A 24651-nucleotide genomic window follows, 5' to 3' on the forward strand; every position below is an offset into this window, starting at 1 on the left:
TCATTTATCACAAGGGGTAATAATCCTTTTGCTCTCCTACCTTCTTTCCATAGTCTACTTAGCTTGTAAGCTCTTTGGGAGAGGGATTGCCTCTTACTGTGTGTATGTACAGCACCAAGCATAGTGGGACTGTACGTAGCAAGATAATATAAATAAGTACTGGTGAACAGAAGTGGGCTGACAGTCATTGCTCTCAGTTTGGAGAAATTTATTACGGAAACATGACATCAGCGAATTTCATAGTCTTGTGTGGACAGCACGGTTTGAAAACAAAAAAAGTGGAAGAGCATTTAGTGGTGCAGTGACAGCACTGGAGCTGAAAATCGATTACAGGCCATGTCCTCAGCTGGTGTAAACTAGTGCATTTTCAAGGATCCTTCTGGGCCTTTGGAAGCAGACTGTGTTATACCAATAAAGACCAACAGGATCTTGTAAGAGGGATAAGGCAAAAGCGCTGTATTTATTGTTAATACAAAACAGTAGTTCATTTATGAAAGGAAGCAAAATTCAATCATTTATAAAGACAACCCTCTATCCATACATCCATACATGCACACACGGTCTGCAAACTGAAGTTGTTATAGTTATGTTTGTGTGAAGTGATAATCAATCAGCAGATGGCACATCCCTGACGGTTGAGTGTTATCTTGTTCTTTGAGTCTTCAGCCCTCCATCCGGGGGGTGGGGGCACTTGGGTGGATTCTGGCTTGCCCTGCGGGGTCATCCGGTTATCTCCGTGCTATGCATTCTTCGGCATGGGATATCACAGTTATAACACTTAGGCTGGCACCTTTGATTTGGTAATTATTTATTCGCATCACACGCATTTATTCACATTCATTCTTTATCTTTCAGTCACATCTTGCACTTTTGTTTTACTACCTCCTCTTCCTTGACATCCTTATTTTACAATTTTATTTTTCAGAGGTGACAGAGTCCCATCAATCTATGTAACGTCTCTGATTCAGAATTAGAAAACAAGCAGGACACTAAATGAAGGAGGGGGGTTCTGCAAGACCAATTCCAGAGCACAGTTGTTTTAACAGCTCTTATCACCTCCTCGAACAGACTCTCTCTCTGTGGATGTGCAAGTACAATTAGCAAGTTGTCCTTGTAAACGTTTCACAGAGAGATACAGGGAGGATAGTTTTAATTAGCTCGGCCTTGGTGCTCGAGATCTTATATACCTTTCTGCTGGCTTGGTTTGGGGCCTAAAAGGGGATATATATACCTATGAAATCACAAAAAAACACATAAAAATGATTAATACTCAATAACAATAGCCATGAAGCCATGTCTTCAGCCATGCCCTCAGCAGCACCTCCACCCCACCACTCACAACCCACATGCCGGGGCTGGGAGCAGGGCTAATGTAGAGATTTTATGCCAGCTCTACAGAAGCCAGGAAGGACTCCTGCACTGGAGGGCTAATCACAGGGCCATTTCTGCCCACTTTAAAGTCCCTTTACACTGCCAGATTGGCATAAAGAGGCTTTAGAATTGGGCCCTAGGTTTCCAGGATACACAGAACGTGATAGCAAACCCTCAAACCAAAGAAGCAACCAAGGTCCATAAGCAGGTTTTTTATTCTTTACACATTACAGTGAAACAGCAGAGCTAGCTCACACACATAGCACGCGACGGCTTTGCAAATTGCCCCATCCCCACTCCTTGCCCCTCGCACGGTGTGCTTTCCCTAAGAAATAACTGCTCTCTGATCTGGGATCTGGCTCTTTAAATCTGGGAGAGACACCCAGATACAACCGTAGGGTGGCCTTTGAATTCAGTAGGAGTTGTGGATTTGGATCAGAGAGAGGATTTGGTCAAATCCCACTTCCCCTTCCAGGTTTTGTATGTAGTCGTTGAAGAATGGCAGCTGAAGCACCTGCCCCACTGGCACAGCAAAGCCGGCTGCATGATAAACATCGTTGGTTGGAGAGGTGACTGTTTCACAGGGATGAAGTGGAGGGCTCTCCGCAATTCACTGCCAGTAAAACAAATATACATTGAGTGCCAATCCCATGGGAAAACTCCAGTCAACTTTAATGGGATCAGGACTGGGTCCTCATTCAGGAATAGTGCAGAGTCTGCAAAATGCAGCCAGCTTCCACTGAAGTGACATCATGTGCAGGAAAATAACTTAAGTGTAGACAAAGCCCACTCCCTTCCCCGAGCCACGCACAGGTAAGCCATAAAGTAGCAGTCAATATAGGCTGCTCTAAATAAACCAGAAATGTCCACTTCCAGGCAAAGGTTGTGGCCTCTCATGCTGGGACTGGAGCAGAGAGGTTTTTCCAGACATAAGGCTCCACTTTTCCCTCCAGACAAAGCTTCTGGATCCTTTCCCAGTAGAGGTAATGGAGCCAGAGGAAATTCCATGCAGTGCTAACTCTTTGTTGGGGATGGCCCATCTGCACTGACAAGATTTCCACCCCGGTTTTGGTTTGCAAGCCTCCCCAACTGGAAAATTACCTGAATTTGTGTCAAATCCAACATCTTCCCAGCCCATTCCAGAGCGAGTGGTGCATGGAGCCTGCAAAGAAGCAAAGGGAAGGGAACATGGAGGTGCACAAGAAAGGAGGAGTTCTGTGCTGGGTTCTAGAAGACCTGGGATTCCCCCTTGATTTGGATGAAATTGAATCTCACTAAGACACCCAATGCCGTTCTCAGATGGATTAAAACAGGGGTCAGCAACCTTTCAGAAGTGGTGTGCCAAGTCTTCATTTATTCACTCTAATTTAAGGTTTCGCGTGCCAGTAATACATTTTAACGTTTTTAGAAGGTCTCTTTCTCTAAGTCTATAATATATAACTAAACTGTTGTTGTATGTAAAGTAAATAAGGTTTTTAAACTGTTTAAGAAGCTTCATTTAAAATTAAATTAAAATGCAGAGCCGCCCAGGCTGGTGGTCAGGACCCGGGCAGTGTGAGTGCCACTGAAAATCAGCTCGCGTGCCGCCTTCGGCACCCGTGCCATAGGTTGCCTACCCCTGGATTAAAACAAGCATGTGTCACTCAGGGGACAAGGCACCTCAGGAGCTACAACAGGCTAACCTAGTGAGGAGGACTTTAAACTAGGTTCACCGGGGGAAGGAGACCAAAGCCCCGAGGTAAGTGGGGAAGTGGGATATCGGGAGAAAGCACAAGTAGGTGAGTGCAAGAGGGGAGGGCTCCTGCCCCATACTGGGACACCAGGACGATCAGTGAGTTATCTTACATGCCTATACACAAATGCAAGAAGCCTGGGGAACAAGCAGGGAGAACTAGAAGTCCTGGCACAGTCAAGGAATTATGATGTAATTGGAATAACAGAGACTTGGTGGGATAACTCACATGACTGCAGTACTGTCATGGATGGATATAAACTGTTCAGGAAAGATAGGCAGGGCAGAAAAGGTGGGGGAGTTGCGTTGTATGTAAGAGAGCAGTATGACTGCTCAGAGCTCCAGTATGAAACTGCCGAAAAACCTGAGAGTCTCTGGATTAAATTTAGAAATATGAACAACAAGGGTAATGTCGTGGTGGGAGTCTGCTACAGACCACCAGACCAGGGGGATGAGGAGGACGAGGCTTTCTTCCAGCAACTAACAGAAGTTGCTAGATCACAGACCCTGGTTCTCATGGGTAACTTTAATCACCCCGATATCTGCTGGGAGAGCAATACAGCAGTACACAGACAATCCAGGAAGTTTCTGGAAAGTGCAGGGGACAATTTCCTGGTGCAAGTGCTGGAGGAACCAACTAGGGGAAAAGCTCTTCTTGACCTGCTGCTCACAAACAGGGAAGAAATAGTAGAGGAAGCAATAGTGGATGGGAACCTGGGAGGCAGTGACCATGAGATGGTCGAGTTCAGGATCCTGACACAAGGAAGAAAGGAGAGCAGTAGAACAGAGACCCTGGACTTCAGAAAAGCAGACTTCGACTCCCTCAGGGAACTGATGGGCAAGGTCCCCTGGGAGAATAACATGACGGGGAAAGGAGTCGAGGAAAGCTGGCTGTATTTTAAAGAATCCTTATTGAGGTTGCAGGAACAAACCATCCCGATGTGTAGGAAGAAAAGTAAATATGGCAGGCGACCAGCTTGGCTTAACAGTGAAATCCTTGCTCGTCTTAAACACAAAAAAACAGCTTACAAGAAGTGGAAGATTGGACAAATGACCAGGGAGGAGTATAAAAGTATTGCTCAGGCATGCAGGAGTGAAATTACGAAGGCCAAATCACACTTGGAGTTGCAGCTATCCGGAGATGTTAGGAGTAACAAGAAGGGTTTTTTCAGGTATGTTAGCAACAAGAAGAAAGTCAAGGAAAGTGTGGGCCCCTTTCTGAATTAGGGAGGGAACCTAGTGACAGAGGATGTGGAGAAAGCTAGTGTATTCAATGCTTTTTTTGCCTCTGTCTTCACAGACAAGGTCAGCTCCCAGACAGCTGCACTCTGCGGCACAGTATGGGGAGGAGGTGACCAGCTCTCTGTGGAGAAAGAAGTAGTTCGGGACTATTTAGAAAAACTGAACGAGCACAAGTCCATGGGGCCGGATGCACTGCATCCGAGGGTGCTAAAGGAGTTGGCCAATGAGATTGCAGAGCCATTGGCCATTATCTTTGAGAAATCATGGTGATCGGGGGAGGTCCCGGATGACTGGAAAAAAGCTAATGTAGTGCCCATCTTTAAAAAAGGGAAGAAGGAAGATCCAGGGAACTACAGGCCAGTCAGTCTCACCTCAGTCCCTGGAAAAATCACGGAACAGGTCCTCAAGGAATCAACTCTGAACCACTTAAAGGAGGGGAAAGTGATCAGGAACAGTCAGCATGGATTCACCAAGGGCAAATCATGCCTGACTAACCCAATTGCCTTCTATGATGAGATAACCGGCTCTGTGGATGAGGGGAAAGCAGTGGATGTGCTATTTCTGGACTTTAGCAGAGCTTTTGATACAGTCTCCCACAGTATTCTTCCCAGCAAGTTAAAGAAGTCTGGGCTGGATGAATGGACGGTAAGGTGGATAGAAAACTGGCTAGATGGTCAGGCTCAACGGGTAGTGATCAATGGTTCCATGTCTAGTTGGCAGCCAGTATCAAGTGGAGTGCCCCAAGGGTCGGTCCTGGGGCCGGTTTTATTCAATGTCTTCATTAACGATCTGGAGGATGGTGTGGACTGCACCCTTAGCAAGTTTGCAGATGACACTAAACTGGGAGGAGTGGTTGATACGCTGGAGGGTAGGGCTAGGATACAGAGGGACCTAGACAAATTAGAGGATTGGGCCAAAAGAAATATGATGAGGTTCAACAAGGACAAGTGCAGAGTCCTGCACTTAGGACGGAAGAATCCCATGTACTGCTACAGACTAGGGACCGAATGGCTGGGCAGCAGTTCTGCAGAAAAGGACCTAGGGGTTACGGTGGATGAAAAGCTGAATATGAGTCAGTGTGCCCTTGTTGCCAAGAAGGCTAATGGCATTTTGGGTTGTATAAGTAGGGGCATTTCCAGCAGATCGAGGGATGTGATCATTCCCCTCTATTCAGCACTGGTGAGGCCTCATTTGGAGTACTGTGTCCAGTTTTGGGCCCCACACTACAAGAAGGATGTGGATAAACTGGAGAGAGTCCAGCAGAGGGCAACAAAAATGATTAGGGGGCTGGAGCACATGACTTATGAGGAGAGGCTGAGGGAACTGGGATTGTTTAGTCTGCAGAAGAGAAGAATATGGGGGGATTTGATAGCTGCTTTCAACTACCTGAAAGGGGGTTCCAAAGAGGATGGATCTAGACTGTTCTCAGTGGTAGAAGATGACAGAACAAGGAGTAATGGTCTCAAGTTGCAGAGGGGGAGGTTTAGGTTGGACATTAGGAAAAACTTTTTCACTAGTAGGGTGGTGAAGCACTGGAATGGGTTACCTAGGGAGGTGGTGGAATCTCCTTCCTTAGAGGTTTTTAAGGTCAGGCTTGACAAAGCCCTGGCTGGGATGATTTAGTTGGGTTTGGTCCTGCTTTGAGCAGGGGGTTGGACTAGATGACCTCCTGAGGTCCCTTCCAACCCTGAGATTCTATGATTCTATGACCCAGATAGATGGGACTTTTGGAGCTGGTATTGGAACACAATAGAGGATCTCTTACCATCTTGGTGCTGGTAGTGACAGTGGACCCAGATGGACTAAAAGTTTGAGTTGTGGGGCTGGGTTTTCTTATGCCTGTAATCCATCTCCTGTACTCCTCTCTCACCTGGAGAATAAGAGACATGGTCACTACATCATGTAACTAACACCCTCAGGCCAGGCCATTGCTAGGCCTGTGAAGTCAGTGGGTGGCTGATGATCCGCCATGGGCATTACCTGGCGATTGAGGAGACAGTGCACCAGGAAGATGAAGGCTCCCTGCAGGCTGTTGACGATGGTGAATAAATACCCCATGGCCGTGGCTACTGGGCCGACTTGGAGGAGACCAAGGCTCCATGTGCAGCCCAGAATGAAGAGCTGGGCGATGGCTTTAAAGGTCAGTAACCTGGGTAAAGGCAGATGGAGAGATCCCGTTATAATGACCCGATGGTGAGTGACTGAGTCAGGGGCTCTGGGTAGTGTGGGGCGAAACAGCTGGCACCCGCTTTACTGTGTCTTAGGGTTACTGTCAAGACGAACACAACGGCAACTTACGCCTATGAATCCGAAATACAATATTATGCCCAACCATCTTCCCCGCCTACACACACACCTTCCCCTCCTACAGGTGGCTCTTCCAAAGCAAATGGTTCAACCTCTCATTACGGTTTTGTTTCTAATCCCTTCACATCAGGCCCTGGCAATGTGACAATCAAGTGGGAACAGGATATTGGGCTCTCGGGAACCCATCTATGTTGTTCCATAAATAGACAGAGAGGTTGCTACAGAGCAAAGGTGACCCACACTTGCCTTCCTCCTCAATGGATGGCACTTTACCTCGACAGTATCCACAGCCCCAGGGAAAAGAGATGAGTTTCCTCCCTACATAGCACATGGCCCCGCTCTGAATATCAGCACAGACTTGTATTTCTCCTTACACAGCTCTAGGCACATGCAGTAAATAACACCATGGCTTTTTGAAGTCTCAACATTTTGATCTGGTTCCAAAATCTTTTTCCCCTCTCATGTCTCCATCCAGCACTCCCAGCTGGCAGCTCTGATCTTGTTCCTCCCAAACAGATTTCATAATGAGCTGCTTTAAAGACTATTTGCATTCCACAATCTGAATGTACCACAGGACTTACTGCAAGAGCCTCACTGATCAAGCAGCCTCTTCTGTCCCATTACTTCCACTGACTTCAGCGGGCTTTGGAACAGACTGCAACTGTCATCTCAATATCCATCCAGGGACCAACATGATGCACATGGCAGAAAAGTATGTCCCATGATGATCCTTTACTGCCGTAGACCTCTCCTCTCTCCTAACCTGACCCTTCAATTGCCACCCTGGCTGTGCTGTGTCTAATTTAAGATCCGATACAGCATACCCCTATTCATGCAAATTGTCCTTATTTTGGCAGATGTTCCAATGGACAACTTTAGGACTCATGAGTAAGGGACTCCTGATTGACTTAGGGTTTATCAGCTCCTTGGACAACGAGACTGTTACTCTCTCATCAAGCCAAAGGTCGCCAAGATAACCTGGAAACCCTACAGAGGCATGTGCTCAGCTGTATGGTAGCAGCAATCTGTGCAGAATCCAACAGGAATTTCCATACAGGAGGCTCACTGGACCCTTCTTGTACAGGGGTGGGCAAACTATGGCCCACGGGCCAGATCCGGCCCATCAGGGCTTTGGATCTGGCCCACAGAATTGCCGCCCCCATGGCGCCGTGGGCCCTGCACAGCTCCCAGAAGCAGCCGGCACCACGTCCCTGAGGGAAGGGGAGAGCAGAGGTCTCTGCATGCTGCCCTCACCTGCAGGCACTGCCCTCCACTCCCTCCTCCCCAGCTCACATTGGCCGGAATGAGGAACCACATCCAATGGGAGCTTGTGGAGAAGTACACGCAGGCGAGGACAGCTCACACTGCCCTCTGCCCCCTTCGGGGTCGCAGGGACATGGTGCCGGCCGCTTCCAGGAGCGGTGCAGGGCCAGGGCAGGCAGGCAGGCAGCCTGTCTGAGTCCCGCTGCAAGCCGCTGCTACCCCGGAGCCACTCTAGGTAAGTGGTGCTGGGCCAGTCCCTGCACCCCAAACCCCTCCTGCATCCCGTACCTCAACCTCCTTCCCTGAGCCCTCCCGCACTACGCACCCTTCCCTGCACCCCTGCCGTGAGCCCGATCCCACACCCCGCACTCCCTCCTGCACCCCAGCCCCCCTACCCTGAGCCCCCTTGTACATCCCGCACCCCTCCTCCACCCCAACCCCTTGCCCTGAGCCCCTTCCTGCACACCGCACCCCCTCCCACATCCCGCACTCCCTCCTGCACCAACCCCCTGCCCCAGCCCTACATTCATGGCCCTGCATGCAATTTCCCCACCCAGATGTGGCCCTCAAGACAAAAAGTTTGCCCACCCCTGTTCTACTAGATGTAGTGCTGTCCTACCTGGTGTCTTTGAGAGTGGACACATCTTCATTAAGGGAGGAGAGTTTGTCTCTCAGGATCCAGAGGGTTACAAGAAAAAATGTTAAATTTATCTGTGGAAACAGCATGAAATATTCCTTGTAAAACATGCCAGCCAAGGCCAGGCTCTCTGGCTGAGGCACAGAACAATCCTATGGGATCAGACGGCTGCAGAGCAGTGACTGCTCGTCAAGTGGGTCATACACCATTCCCTGCCAGATTCTGGTCCCAGGCCCTGCAGGGAACTGTTGGCATAGGCAGGGCTGCAATGCATCACATGTGACCATACAGCCTGAGGACCACATTCTGCTCTTATCTCAATCTGGAGGGACTCCACTGATTCCAATGGGATCTGCAGTAATAACAGATTTAGAGCCGTGTGATTTGTCCTGTCTATAGAGTGTTCCCTTCAATTCTGAGGCTGAAATTAATTCTTAACCTGCTTCCTGAGATTGGCAGGAATCTGCAAGGACATTTGCTACCTTTATCTCTTGCAATGCATGTACCCTTCCATCCTCAAACTCCTGACGATGCAGCCACCTTCCCTTCCCCCATCACTTGGGTTATTTACTAGCCAGGCTGGACCAGGTAAGGGACAAAACTCTCGTCATTCTAGCAGAGGTTCCACTTGCTTCCACGGCAGCATTGCATGAGTAATGACATATTATAATTAATCATATGATGGTAGCACCTACAGGCTCCAGCTGAGACTGAAGTCGGTTCTGTACACACACATAGAAAGGGGAAACCCCTGTTCTGAGTATTTGTTTACAAAGCAACTAGGCAAGACCACAGGCGCCAGCTTCCCCCAGGCCACACAACCCCCCACTCCACCCCAGATCCCGCCCCCACCCGACCCCTTCTCCCAAGCCCCCACCCCACCTCTTCCCATCCCCGCTTGGCTCCAAGCTCTGGCCCCTCTTTCTTCAAGCCCCTGCCTCTTCCCACCCCTGCCCAACCTCTTCCCACACAGTTCTGCCCCCTTCCTCCCAGTGCCTCCTGCACACCACAGAACAGCTGACTGTGGCAAACCAGAGGTGATGGGATGGAGGGGGTGGAGTTGAGTGGTGCGGCTGCCAGTGGACGAGAGGCACAGGGGCCTGAGTAGGGGAGGTGGCTGCCAGTGTGTGCTGAACATCCACTAATTTTTTTTCCGTGCCTAAGGGGAACTGTTGGCATAGGCAGGGGCTTGAAGAAATGGGGGCAGAGCAACGTGTGGGAGGAGAAACAGAGGCACAGCGAGGGGAAGCTACTTCCCAAGCTAACACAGCAGGCCAGTGGAAGAGTCAGGGCTCCTGACTCACAACCCATTTGCCCTGACTGACTCCATAGAATGTAGGTTGTTGTGTTAGGGGGAAATCCTGCACTGGCCAAAGAGGGGTGGATGAAATGGAATCTTATAGGACTCTTTCAACTTAAATTCTCTGGGAGATATTCTTCTCTTGGCTCCACTGGAATCCACAGGGTGACAGAGGTGCAAGGAGAATGGGGCCTCGTGGTTCTGTGAGGTACCTACCAGGATTATGGCACAGACTGGTCCCAGGAAGCTCCAACGAAAGCCTCTCTCCAGGCAGAGCCAGCAGCTACAGGGAGGGAGGAAGAAGAAGGTGACTTTAATGGGATTACTGCTATGGGCTGGATGAATGGACGGTAAGGTGGATAGAAAACTGGCTAGATTGTCAGGCTCAACGGGTAGTGATCAATGGTTGCATGTCTAGTTGGCAGCCGGTATCAAGTGGAGTGCCCCAAGGGTCGGTGCTGGGGCCGGTTTTGTTCAATATCTTCATTAACGATCTGGAGGATGGTGTGGACTCCACCCTTAGCAAGTTTGCAGATGACACTAACCTGGGAGGAGTGGTTGATACGCTGGAGGGTAGGGATAGGATACAGAGGGACCTAGACAAATTAGAGGGTTGGGCCAAAAGAAATATGATGAGGTTCAACAAGGACAAGTGCAGAGTCCTGCACTTAGGACGGAAGAATCCCATGCACTGCTATAGACTAGGGACCGAATGGCTGGGCAGCAGTTCTGCAGGAAAGGACCTAGGGGTTACGGTGGACGAAAAGCTGAATATGAGTCAACAGTGTGCCCTTGTTGCCAAGAAGGCTAATGGCATTTTGGGTTGTATAAGTAAGGGCATTTCCAGCAGATCGAGGGATGTGATCATTCCCCTCTATTCAGCACTGGTGAGGCCTCATTTGGAGTACTGTGTCCAGTTTTGGGCCCCACACTACAAGAAGGATGTGGATAAATTGGAGAGAGTCCAGCGGAGGGCAACAAAAATGATTAGGGGGCTGGAGCACATGACTTATGAGGAGAGGCTGAGGGAACTGGGATTGTTTAGTCTGCAGAAGAGAAGAATGAGGGGGGATTTGATAGCTGCTTTCAACTACCTGAAAGGGGGTTCCAAAGAGGATGGATCTAGACTGTTCTCAGTGGTAGAAGATGACAGAACAAGGAGTAATGGTCTCAAGTTGCAGAGGGGGAGGTTTAGGTTGGACATTAGGAAAAGCTTTTTCACTAGTAGGGTGGTGAAGAACTGGAATGGGTTCCCTAGGGAGGTGGTGGAATCTCCTTCCTTAGAGGTTTTTAAGGTCAGGCTTGACAAAGCCCTGGCTGGGATGATTTAGTTGGGTTTGGTCCTGCTTTGAGCAGGGGGTTGGACTAGATGACCTCCTGAGGTCCCTTCCAACCCTGAGATTCTATGATTCTATGATACTGCCCTTTTTCAGACCCCGGGGCAGAGGTGGGGTGTCACAGGGCAGCTGGCTCTCAAAAGCGAGATGGATCTCAGCCAGCCCATCTACCTCGGCATCTCCTGCTTCCAGCCATCACTTCCTCTTCCACCTCTTCCCATGACCCTTTCTGGTGGATGGGCGCAGTATTGATGGAGGGCCAGACATGCAGCGGATGGACATTGGCCTAGCTGCACTGAAGGAAGTGGAGCTGCCCTGATTTACACCAGCTGAGGATCTCGCCTGGGGTGTCTAGAACACGCCACACCCTGTTTTACTGGCATCGCTCACTTTAGAGAGGGGATGCTCAGGGATTTGCACACAGGAAGAAGGTGCATTTGTTTCCTACCCACCAGCCCCACAAACCCAGCCTGGGAGCTGGGAGTCAAGCTGGGATCATTCTGGCTTGTTCATCTGCATCATTAGTGGGGTGAGGAGTGTAGATGTCTGACAGGGGGCAACTCAACTGCAGCGCTCGGGGCAGCTTAGTGTCCCTGTGAATGGGAAGGGTCCCAGGGGGACATTCAGCTCCCCGGCAGGGTGAGCCAGGAAATCTAGGTTCAAGTCAGACCTGGGGTGAGCCGAACAATTGCATGGAAGCCACATCCCAGCTCCCCTTCGGGATGGGCGCTGCACGTACTGTGTGGGTGTTCCATAGCCACCAGGATTCACTGCTGCAGAAATAGCCACCACCAGGGCTGGGAATCCGTAACCGAACGTGTACATGAATCTCTTCTTGAACCGGCTGGCGCTGGTGTAATTCACGACCTTCAGGTTCCTGACGGTGAGGAAGAGGTGCAGCCCCTCCAGGAACATCCAGCTGAAGCAGGCCAGGAAGAGGTAGTGTAGGAAGCCAGCAATGACAGCACAGACCACCTGAGGACAGGATGAGACAGAGCTCTGGGACACTGCTTCCAGGAAAGAAAATACTGAATCTGGAGGTGGGGGGACTTTTGTGAGGATCACATAGGGCTTTTTATTAACACATCTCTCTTGTTATGACGCTCTCCCAGAGACAATACATTCTTCAGTCTACAGGGGCTTGTCTAAGGGCAAGCTGGCTGGCCCTTTCAATCATTCAGAGTCCAGCCCAGTCCTGATCTCCACTCAGAAAAGAGTTGGATACTGTGAGGAATCCTAGGAAAGGGATCAGGGACATAAACAAGTTCCCAGTCCTCATAACAGGGAGAGACCTGGAGAGTGTAGGTTCTCTTCTGTATATCTGCTTCAGGGTATAGGTGCCTTGCATCTGCCCATTAGTCTGGGGGCAGAGAGGACAGGCAGGGGCTGTGACTCTGGAAACCAGGGTTCCTTTGTCTGAATGATGAAGGATGGGGCCCACAAGGAAAAGGGAAGGACTGGTTTCACCCATAGAGATTTCTTTTGGAGGGGAATAAATAATTACTTCTGAAAGACTAAAGAGCATGGAATAAATGTTACCGTCCAGCTGAGGGTATAAAAAGGTGCTGGGGTGAGGGGAGCTGTAGAAATGCTGACAGAGGATCTGGACACAGCTCAATTTTAAACCAAGAATAAAAGTGGATAACAGACCTGACTGCCAGTGCGGGTCACCGCGGTGAGGAAGAGCAGGTCGGCCAGGAAGAGGCAGAGGCAGAGCTGCAGGTGGAGGGAGGTGCTGACATTGCGGATGGAGCGGCACAGGAGGAAGGTGAGGATGGCGAGGAAGAGGCACAGCAGGGAGAGGGTCAGTCCCACGTGGCTGATGATGGTCAGTGTGTAACTGTCCTGTAACAAAGCAAAGGGAGACTCGCCAGTAAGCCGTGTGATGCTATATAGTAAATAAAGGGAAGTAAGGACACCCTGGGGAATTACAGACCAGTCAACTTAACTTCTGTCCCGGGAAAGATAATGGAGCAGATAATTAAGCAACCAATTTATAAACACCTAGAAGATAATAAGGTGATAAATAACAGTCAGCATGGATTTGTCAAGAACAAATCGTGTCAAGCCAGCTCAATAGTTTTCTTTGACAAGGTAACAAGCCATGTGGATGGGGGGGGGCGGTAGATGTGGTATATCTTGACTTTAGTAAGGACTAGCCTACACTGCCCGGCGCTCTAAAAAACTCCACCTCCACAAGAGGCGTATAGCTACCTGGTGCACTGTTTACAATGGTGCTTTACAATGCTGAAGCTTGCCGCACTCAGAGCTGTGGGAGCCTGTAGGAAGGGTCAGAACAGGAATAGGAAGAGGTGGGAGGGTCGACACTAGGACCCAGGGGTGCCCCAAATTTTCAGATGTCCTACACTGCCGTGTATGCAGCTGCATATACCTAAGGACGGCTCTGAGTGGATCACAAGCTAAATATGAGTCAAGAGTGTAACACTGTTGCAAAAAAAGCAAACATCATTCTGGGACGTATTAGCAGCAGTATGGCAAGCAAGACACGAGAAGTAATTCTTCCACTCTACTCTGTGCTGATTAGGCCTCAACTGGAGTATTGTGTCCAGTTCTGGGTGCCACATTTCAGGAAGGACGTGGGCAAATTGGAGAAAGTCCAAAGAAGAGCAACAAAAATGATTAAAGCTCTAGAAAACATGATCACCAGGGTTTTTTTGCAGCCTTTTTGCAGCCTGTTCTCCTTTTTTCAGCCTACCCTGGCCTTGACATTGTCAGTGTGGGCTACTCCAGGCACCTCAGATCACAACCCCAGCCCAGCCCCCTTGACCCTGATCCATCCTGTATGGCCACAGATTATACCCTGACGTTCTGACTCAGCGTTCATTCAGCAAAATTCCCACTGATTTTGCCCAGTCAGGAGCTCAGAGTCCAGCCCTTTGATCTGAGTCTGACAATGAGATACCGCTGCTCCGGTGTGATCCATAAGGAGTGCGAAGCTCGAGAGATGGTCACAGCTGCAGATGGTGTAAGCGCTGTTCGTCTCGAGAACAGTGCAGCCATCCTCAGCCCAGGTGCCTTTCCCATCGATGAATTTCCAGTGAACGCAGCGAGTCTCTTCCTCCTCTTTCTTTGCCTGGAAAAAAAAAACACTCTATCATCATCCTCACTGGATCCTGGGGAGAACACTGTTTCTTTTGTCACACATTTCTAATAGACCATCATAAACCTGAAATCACCAATGGCTTCATGGCTCTCATTGTGCTGCACGTAACAGCCATTTGAGACTTCCAATTGGCAGTAGAAATATAAGCAAGATCCTCCAGCTCCAATAGCACAAACCCCTGAGAACAGAGCTAAAGTGGTAATTCCCTTAACTCTCAGTTCTGTAGGGTCTATGACACACAATTGTGCAGTTCTGATTTGTGCCAATAAAAGGCATTCACACACCCGCCCACAAATACCCACATGCACTCTAGCGAGTTCATTACTTTATCAAAGAAGGCACCATCTCATACTGTTTTCCTGAACTCTGCTATCTATATGGGAGAGGTCCCCAACTCTGGGGTGCACCCCCCTAGGGGAACACGGTGGAACCTTCAGAGAGACATGACAGGTCCTGGGTCAGTCCCCATGGAGGGCAGAGAGGAAGCATCACCCAGCCCCTCCCCACCCTGACCTCTGCTCTGGTCCCACCAGTAGCCGCAACCCTGACTTCCAGCCCCATGTCTGGCAGCGTCCCCAGCCTCAGCATGGCTCCATTCCCAGCCACAGCCCCTTGCAGCTCCATTCCCGGCTCAGGCTGGGGGCAGGGGCAGGGCTGGGAGTGGAGCTGCACCTGGGCATGGACTTGGCTGCTAGCCCACACCACAGCCCGACTGATGCTCCACTCCCATCCCCAGCCCCAACCCAGCTGTAGCCCCAGCCTCAGCCCCCTTACCCCTGTCCATGTCCTTCCCAATCCACCCAAGCCGCGGCCCCGCTCCTGGCCCTGGCTCAGGGCAGGGGCATGAACGGGTTGGGGGAGAGACCCTCAAAAGTTTGGGGACCACTGCTATAGGGAGTTGCTTTCCAGTTGTTCCTGCTCTAAGGGGTGAGTCTGGGACAGTTGTTACTCCAGAGCATTTTACAGGATGAATCATAACCCAGTCAGGCCTGGGGTGAACCCTATGTAACGTCCTCCACCAAAACAGCCCCCGTGTCAGGACTGAAGAAGCTCCCTCTCTTTCTCAGATAACTGTTTCTCAGTCCAGAAAGGCAACAGAACTCAAATGCCCTGCAGGAAACGCACCTTTTAACTGACCAGCTGGAGCCCCGGGCACAGAGCAAAGTAAAAGGATCAACACTCACCTGTCTATGGCGCAGGGTGAAGTTCACAGCTTTGGAGATGTTTATGAGCCTCCTATTGCTGACAGCCCCACTCACCACCCTGGAATTCAGGTGAAAATTCCTCAATTTCTCATCAGCCGTTAGATTTCCCTCGTCGAGAAATCTCTTGTTAATGATGGAGTCCAGGGTGGAGTAAGAAATAAAAGCAACAGCCAAAAAATCTGAAAACATGAAATGATGCCTCATCATAGAGACAGGGACACTGAGACAAAGACAGGGGCCAAAGGTCACAGCAAGTCTAGGGCAGAGCTGGGAATAGAACCCAGGAGTCCTGGCTAGCAGTTTGAGCTTTAACCACTGGAGTATGTTGTCTCCTCCCTCCTCTTCCACAGAAGCCCTTCTGTGTTGGAAACGTCCGTGTGCACTATGGGAGTGTGAGACCTAAAGTGCACTAACATACATTAAAACCCACTAGGGAACCTTTAGTGCACACGAGTAGGGTCTATGCAGACCAATTAATGCACAGTATGTTAGTGCTCTTTAGAAATCATCCCCCCACACTGCACATTATCCAGCCAGGTAGACAGTCCCAGGTGAAAGGCACTGAGGTGAAGCCATAGTTTTTCTGGGTTATGAGAAGCAGAGGGGTTGGTTACTGAAGAGTTTTCCCTGGTGCTAAAGAATTAAGAACCAGTCCCAGTTATGTCATATTGGCCTGAAAATCTGAGTAAAATTGGTAAATATTATCCAGGAAGTCACACATGTCAACCGGGGGCCTAGCTGGGCTCATCATCAGGATATCATGTGTTGGGCCAATGGATCTCCGATATTTCCATTCTCTGGACCAATTCATATGCCCACCAAAGCTTCTCTCTCCTCCCTGCCCACCCCCCACCCCATTGCTTGGTTTTCATGCTGAGGGACAACCAGGAATGAAGGGCTCTGAGAGCTCAACGGCCTGAGAAACACTGGCTCAGCCAACAAGGTCCACACTAGTGTCAGGATAACAGAGGTGAGCGAACCAGCCTGGGACGAGGTGAAGGGGAGAACTAGGGCTGGGGTTTGGTGTCTAGTTACAGGGGCGAGTGCCTGGGAAGCACCAGGATGATACCTTCTGTCGCTGCTCTGGTGACCGTATCGCAGTGAATGTCCATTGTCTCCTCCTGAGCTCTCAGACTGACCTTACCACAGGGACCTGCAGCCGGCACAACGAGAGTCTCGATAGCTGGGGAGGGAAATGGCAAAGCCTCTTGCTGCAAGGGCAAGGCAGGTTTGGAGCTCCACTCTCTCTGAATCCCACCAGCCCCTCCCCCTTTCTCCTCACCTCCATTTCTCTGTGTTTCCCTGAGCCCCTCTGGCTGACCTTCAATGATCCATCGTCCCTGTGTCCCCATGAAGATGTCACTGTGCCAAGAGGCAGAAGGCAACTTCTCCCTGCTGCCTCACCTCTGCGCTTTAGCAGGGGAAGCAGCAAGAAGGGGTATTGCTGGGGCAGGGAGTGAAAGGAGGACGCAATGGCAGCTGTCTGTAGTGACAGGAGATTGGCATCGCTTTTAAAACCCTCTCAGGCAGCTGCCATTGCTGCAAAGCCCCAGGGCTGGGCTTATGGGTGGTGGGGAGCACAGGCCGGGGAAGGCTGTGCCTCCCCAAACAGCCTGGCGTGGCCTCGCCCATGTTCTGCCCCCAGATCCCCTCCTGCCTGCTTCCAGTTCCCTTCCCGCTCTTCCGTGGCTGAGGGGCTGGGGCTGGCCGGCTCACAAGGCCCAGGGCTGGGGGCCCTGGGGCCAGGGCCATGCCGCATCATGCTGCCTGCCCATCCACCTGGCGCTGAAGGTGGGGATGATCTGGCTGATCAGCACCCCTGCGCTAGGGGTGTTCCCGCTGCGCTGCCCGCTTGGCGCAATGGGGCTGGGGGAGTGGGTTGCTCTTGGCTCCAGCGGAAGAGATGGGGTGAAATGGGAGGGGCAGGGCCTTGGGCAGAGAGGGAGGGGCCAGGGGCTTGTCTCTCTCAATGGCTCGTTCACCTGCCGCCCATGGCTTTGTTATAAACCCTGAGAGAGGGGCATCGAGGCTGCAGTGGTGTTCTGTATTAAGAGTATAACCCGCATCCAACAGACACCACCAGGTGATGTGGGAGCCTCCCATCCTCCTCACCCATAGACTCTGTTGTCGCATTCTGTTTCTTCATCTCCGGAGACTTCAAAGCAGCTGTCAGTGCAGCCAATTCCACACTCTGCAGGAGGAACGTCACGGCAGAGGCCACCTCCTCCTCGCTCTCCTTCCCACCAGCACTGAGGGTGGAGTTATTCAGGAAGGAACCAAAGGAACGAGAAGCTTCCTGGGATTGGGAAAGGAAACACCCTGAGAAGGAGGGAGGATTTCAGTGGTTCATGAGACACATTCTTCAGACTCCCAGGGGAACAATGACCCTCTTAGGAACATACAGGTTCATAGTGACCTTCCCCACTCAGCAGGACTGCAGCATTATCAAAGAGGGAGCCCTTTACGGAGCGAGTGAGGCTACTGAGGCTTGCTCATGACTCCACAGTAAGCTGAAGCCAGGGTCGGGCTAACACCCTGTGTCATTCCCTCCTCATCCCTGGTCCCTTCAGTGTAGGTGCCAGAGAACATTGCAGCAAACCAGCAGGCATCTAGGTTTTCTCTGTGTTGCCCCCCGAAGGAATTTGGATCTTCCTAGGACCATTGGGGACAGAACCCAGATCCCCTGCCACTTCAGCTAGAGAGCATGCACATGCACGCACACACCCCTGTTCTGAAAAGCAGCTACAGTTCCCCCCAAAGTGAGACTGCTATTCCAGTGCTCAGGGCATTTGCCCATAGAGCGCCCACACCCGTAGGGGCAGAACCTCTGACCTGCAGTGATACTGCTCTGTCCTCTGCACACATGGTCTCCAAAATCACTATCATTGAATTCACAGAGGAGCAAAATTCACTGTTGTTGCCCTGCAGAACAATCAGAGGAGAAATCAGAGGAAATGGGTTATTTCTAGAAGCATGGAAAGTCCACCCAAAATTAAGGTTAATGGTTCTGCAGAGTGATCTTGCTTTGACCTATGGCTGGCTGGCCGTCCCACTGGAATGCCCACAGATTAAGACATGTGAAGGTTCAGTGTGGTGAAGCCCACAGACATGCTGATATTTCACATAGTTTTGAAGCTTTCATGCATATTGATGAATTTCTCCTTCCCTTCCTCACAGGGGTTTTGTAAGGATTATTATCCTCCTTCTACAAGTGGGGAACAAATTGGCCAAAGTCACACAGTGAGTCTGGGGCAGAGATGGGAACCAAACTCTGACTTCCTATATCTCTGGCTGGTGCCTTAACTGCAGAACTCTGATGTACAGTGGGGGCTTCACACACCTAAGCATGATACAGTCGAGTTTTCAAAAGCACTTTCTGTTGGACTGATTCTGCTCCCACTGAAGTCAGTGGTAAATCCTGGATTAACAGAGAATCCTCAGGCTCAAAGTTTTCTATGTACTCTTTGTTAAAACCCTCAAAGTCCAAATAAATCCCTTCAACATACCTGCAGAAAGACATCTTTGCACATCTCCAACTGCTCTTTTATCTGTAGAGTCTCAGTCTGGCATTTAAAGGTAACATCTAGCAACAGAAAGAGAGGCAGGACAATTACATCAGGTCTACATCTGCAGGGCTCAGGTTTCTTGTGATCTGAGACATCTTTAAAGGGCCCTGACTTTCAAAAGTGCTGAGCACTCCACCTCTGAAAATCAGGCCCCTTAAAGGTCTCAGGTTAGGCAACAAAAGGGCCATCTTTTCTTCCTACCAGAATAAAAAGTAGATGATCTTCTGAAACCCTCTCACACCCCTGAGAGACGTAGTTAAGGTGTCCTACGCCCAGTGTTGACACTACTAGGTTGACAGAAGAATTCTTCCCTCAGCCTAGATACCACCTCTTGGTGGGGTGGATTAACTACAATGATAGAAAAACCCCTTCCATCGCTGTACCAAGTGTCTACACTACAGTGCTACAGAGGCACAGCTGCAGCGCCGTAGCTGTGCTGCTGCAGCTTCTGTAGTATGGACATAGCCTGAGTAACTGTGGCTAGGGATGGCCTAGGATGGCATGTTGGGCCAAATTCTCAGCTGGTGTAACTCAATGGAGCCCCATCAAAATCAACAGACTTTACACGAGGCCCATGGTTGCTTCCCTAGTTGTGACACTGTTTTCTTTGCAGCATGGACACAAACTGCAGTCAAAGTAGATTTAAAACCCATGTTACTCACTCTTCCTGCAGGAACCCGGAATCCCATAGCTGTCCATGGTGGCATTGCCAACACTCAGGAGCGCAAATGGAGAGCTGGGATGTTCCACAGCATGGGAGCTGTTGGCAGGTCCAAGCGGACGCATGCCCCAAACGAACTCAGTGCCAGCGATTCGGTTCCACACCACATCCCTTAGAGGCTGATTGTCTAGAATGATGGTGCCAGTCTCTGATGTATTGGCCACCATCAAGGCAAAGTTCTCAAAGCCCTTCTGGGCATTTATAGAATACATCCGGCAGTAACAGGCAACATTTGGAACATTCATCAGGAAGGCGTGGGAGGAATTAGGGACAGCTGCGCCCACGCTGTAGAACACCACCTGGATGCCCACATTAGCAGAGATGGAGACTGGGATCCAGGGCTTGACAGGACGCTGGAGTACACTGCCTCCGGCTAGAGTAACAGTCTCTGGCTGTTCCCCTCGTTGATACAACACAGTTGTGCTCTGGGAAGCAGTGATGTAGACTATTTCATCTACTATCTGCCAGGGTAAGGGAGGAATGATGTATGTTGTACCCCAGCTGCAAACTGGTAGGAGCTGCTCAAAGACATGGTTGCATTTTGTGTTATTACAAAAACACACCTGGCCAACCAAGACAGCCACTGGCTTTTCTGAGACAATCCTGGTGCCAGACAGATCGGCTATGCCTTGAAACTGGTAGCCTTGGAAAGCAAAGAGTGTAATATTCAGTGTGTTGCCAGTGGAGTAGACCCCTGTTTCGTAACGTAACTTGCCTTTCACATGGACCTCCACGAGGTTGCGGTCTTCATATGTCATAACAGAGAACTCTGGGTAACTATCTAAGGATTGTGTAGAGGGAGTCACTATGTAGTGTTCATTTCCCAAGCTGGAGACAGGATACAGCACAGTGGTCTCAGGATTCATATGTTTGTTGCTGACAGACACTACTGAGATATCTTTGTCAGCCTTGACTAGGACCACCTTGGAGAACTTGGTGACGCCCTTAACTCCCACTGACTCTGGTACCGTGACCCACTGTATCTCTCCCCGATTTACCATAATCTTCTTCTCAAACTTTGCCCCATCACCCGTGTAATTAGAGATGGAAACAGACACTGAAGTGAAGGCAAAGTAGCCACTAATTTGCACTTCAAATTGACTAGAGTTCCCACAGTGCTCCATGTAGGAGGTGATGAATTCTCTTCCCAAAGTCTCAGTCTGACATGTGCCTGCAAGGAAAAATAGCAGTTAAACATTGGAGGTGGAGAGAGATACTGGCAAAAGGTGGATAGAGTAAAAGGGACTGGATCAACTTTGTTCAGGCCAAAAATTAAGGCCCAGTAAAAAAGAAACGGTGCTTGAAAATCTTAATGCAGCTAGAAATTTTCCCCATTATATTTTTACTCTAAATGAAAATAATTTTATCAATGGTAAACATTTTAAATAATGAACAAGCACAACTTAGATATCTTAGAACCCAACAAAGGCTTTGGAACCAAACACGACTTCGGGGAATGTTCCAATCTGGATCAGAACTCCATGACTGTCCCTGATCTCTATAATAGTTTAGAACCAGAATCCTGGATCCAAACACTCATGGAAACACAGAAAAACTTCAGATCCAGATGCACATTTAATTATTTGGTTTCAGCTGTAAGAATAATTGTTTGCTCTTCCCTAGCACTCCTGTCTAAGCTCAAAACAAGGCACAGAGAGGGTTAGGAGCTTGTTCAAAGTAACCCCACAAATCAGCAGAAGAACTAAGAATAGAACTCTGGTTTCCTGACTCTCAGTCTCTTGTGCAATAACCATTAAAACCTACAATCCTTCCCAGCATTGGGAATAGAACCTTAGTCTGGTGTGTTGATAAGAGTAGACGCCTTGGGCCTATTGGGCTGAGGTGATAATAAAACCCTTTTGTACTGTTACAACATTAAACACATAAGGGTGGTTTGGGGTCTTGTGTCAAGTTATCTCTGGCACCTTCTCCTGTTGCAACCACCACCATTAAATATGTATATACAGAAAGAAAGAGAGAGAGAGAGAGAGAGAGAGAGAGAACCTTTTATTAAACACACACAAGAAACAGATCAATAAAATTACAATTTATAAAGTTAAATAAAACTTTCATGTAGTAAGTTTCCTTTATTTCCCTTTTAGTTATATAGGGCCAGATCCTCAGCTAGTGTAAATCAGGGTAGCACCACTGACTACAACAGACCTTTGCCGATTTACAACAGATGAGGATTCTGCCCATTACCCACAGCTGACATCCCACTTGGCTCTTTATAGAGAGATCCAGAAACGTCCTATCTCCCAATAAACATTTTGTCCTCACTCCCAGAGCTGCCCTGAGTGGAAAGAAAATTAAGGCCAAATGTAATACAGCTTCTCAAATTTCCACAAGCTGAGAATCTGGCTGTCTAGCTTCAGGCCCTTTAATACAATCAATGAGGGGAGATATTGTGAAATGCTGGGCCTCCTTCTCCTGTCCCTTACACCATATGACTGACATTGATTTCACTGCATTTCTCCTGATTTACATTGATGTATGTGAGATGAGAATCAGGCCCATCATTCTTAGGCTCAATGGGAGCTGGCGGCAGGGCTGGATTTAGGTGCAGGTGACCCTGGTAACCACCTGGGGTGCCAGGCTTGGGGGGTGCCAGGCTCAGGGTGCTGTTATTGTTGTTAGCGTCAAAGGGGAAACCAAAATGTTTGAAGTAAAATGTTTCAGGTATTCTGCATGTGGATTCATTTTTCACCAGCCTCCTAGAATGTTCTGGACCTTTACAGGATCTCATGGAACCTTCCAGATTTTCTGAGAACTACATTTTCCTCCAGCCTCCTAGAATGTTGTCAGCCATGCCGTCGCTAGCATATATGGTACAGGGCATCACCTAGGGTTGGCAACTTTCTAACTGCACAAAACTGAACATCCTGTCCCCGACGGGCCCCACTCACTCAAGTCCCCCTCCCTCCATCGCTCGCTCTCCCCCACCCTCACTCACTTTCACTGGGCTGGGGCAGGGGATTGTAGTGCAGGAGAGGGTGAGGTCTCCAGCTGGGGGTGCAGGCTCTGGGGTGGGGCTGGGGGTGAGGGGTTTGGGATGCAGGAGCAGCCTCAGGGCTGAGCCAGGGGTTGGGGTCCAGGAGTTGGTGCAGGCTCCGGCTGAGGTTGTGGGCTCATGTTGAGGCCTGGGATGAGGGGTTTGGGATGCAGGAGTGGGTTCCAGTTTGGGGCCAAGGGGTTGGAGTGGGTGAGGAGGCTCAGGGCTAAGGCAGGGCATTGGCGTGTGGGAGGGGAATGAGGAGTGTAGGCTCCAGGAGGGAATTTGAGTGCGAGAGGGAATTCCGACCTGGGGCAGTGGGTTGGGATGTGGGTGAGCGTGCAGGATCTGGGAGGGAATTAGGATGCAAAAGGGGATTCTAACCTGGGGCAGGGGATTGGGATGCAGGTGAGGGTGTGGGGTCTGGGAGGGAGTTAGGGTGCGGGAGAGGGTTCCAACCTGGGCCAGGGGGTTCAGGGTGAGGGCTCTGGCTGGGAGGCGCTTACCTCAGGCCGTTCCCGTTCGTTGGCGCGGCAGGACTAAAGCAGGCTCCCTGCCTGCCCTGGCTCCACGCTGCTCCCGGAAGTGGCCGGCATTTTCGGCCCCTAGAAAGAGTCGCAGCCAGGTGGTTCTGCACGTTGTGTGCTGACCGCGCCCACAGACACCACCCCCACAGCTCCCATTGGCCACAGTTCCCAGCCAATGGGAGCTGAAGAGCTGGTGCAGGGAGCGGTGGCAGCACTCGGAGCTTTGCTGATCGCCGCTGTGCCTAGGGGACGGACATGCCGGCTGCTTCTGGGGAGCTGCGCAGATCCAGGGCAGGCAGGGAGCCTGCCTTAGCCCCACTGTGCCACCAACCAGACATTTTATATGCCCGGTCAGTGATGCAGTCCAGAGCTGACAGGGTCCCTTTTCGACTGGGCGTTCTGGTAAAAAAATGAAGGCCTGGCAACCCTAGTATCACCAGTTAGTCTTATGAGACAGGGATAAATCATGCATCAAATTCATGAAATGGTCTACAAAATAAATAAAAAATAAATAAAAAAAATAAGGTATTTAAAATTTTAACAAATAGAGTGAGGGGGCGTGTCATTTGGTCTAGGGCCAGCCTCTCAGGATTTAGCTCCATTTGTAGGATTTCCCAGTGCTTCTAGTTTCTACATGAAATTGATCATAATCCCAGTATTACAGAATTGCTAATGAAAATTAACAACTTCTTAAAGGGGAAGCTGCCAAAAAGACAGACCCAGAGTTACTGCTACTTCATTCTCCCTCGCTCCTCTGACAGACCTCCAGGTACTGCAGTCCAGTATAGGAAGTCTCCAGCTTTTCAGTGTGGCCTAGTGACCATATTAAAAGACCCCCTCAGTGGGACATGGCAGCAGAAAGAGGTTCTTCTCCACCATGGGACAGAGTGTGAGCAGACTAAAACTAGAACACCCTGAGGAGTGACAGAGGGAGAAAGAGGGAGTGAATGAATAAACAAACACAGAGAAGGAGGAATTATCCCTGACACCCAAACTTCCCTCTTCTCAATGTTCTGGGTTTTCCCTTCAGGGCCTGTTTAGAACCTGAGCTGCACCCACCCCTTTGGGCATTCCACTACTCCTCGTGACCGGATGCACTGAACCCCCACAGAGTCAGATAACGCTGCTGAGAGCTGCCAAGCCAATACCAGCTTCATTGCAGACACTCTATGGGACTCACTTATTATGGGCACAGAAACTTTACACAAGGCATTATGCTTCACTAACCAGAGAACTTACCAATTCTGTTTGTCCCCTGGGCACTCGCTGGTGGTAGAAACCAGAACAGTCCAAGGAGGAAAAACACTTAAGAGAAGATGAAAAAAAC

The 24651-nt window shown here is 49.9% G+C and overlaps 1 protein-coding gene across 1 annotated transcript; it reads right to left on the reverse strand.

The window, feature by feature from the left end:
- Positions 1 to 1221: 1221 nt before the first annotated feature.
- On the reverse strand, positions 1222 to 18418 carry LOC123353805 (adhesion G protein-coupled receptor E3-like). Its single transcript, XM_044995219.1, has 13 exons — positions 18351 to 18418; positions 17631 to 17814; positions 16588 to 16701; positions 15498 to 15697; positions 14113 to 14283; positions 12840 to 13034; positions 11929 to 12164; positions 10069 to 10135; positions 8535 to 8626; positions 6326 to 6494; positions 6111 to 6215; positions 2473 to 2533; positions 1222 to 1984 (listed from the first exon to the last, which is right to left on the reverse strand). Exons 1-13 carry the CDS (start codon positions 18402 to 18404, stop codon positions 1950 to 1952), a joined length of 1683 nt encoding a protein of 560 aa, XP_044851154.1. The 5' UTR covers positions 18405 to 18418; the 3' UTR covers positions 1222 to 1949.
- Positions 18419 to 24651: the final 6233 nt, after the last annotated feature.

Source organism: Mauremys mutica, chromosome 20 (assembly GCF_020497125.1).
Source record: "Mauremys mutica isolate MM-2020 ecotype Southern chromosome 20, ASM2049712v1, whole genome shotgun sequence".
Lineage (NCBI taxonomy): Eukaryota > Metazoa > Chordata > Testudines > Geoemydidae > Mauremys > Mauremys mutica.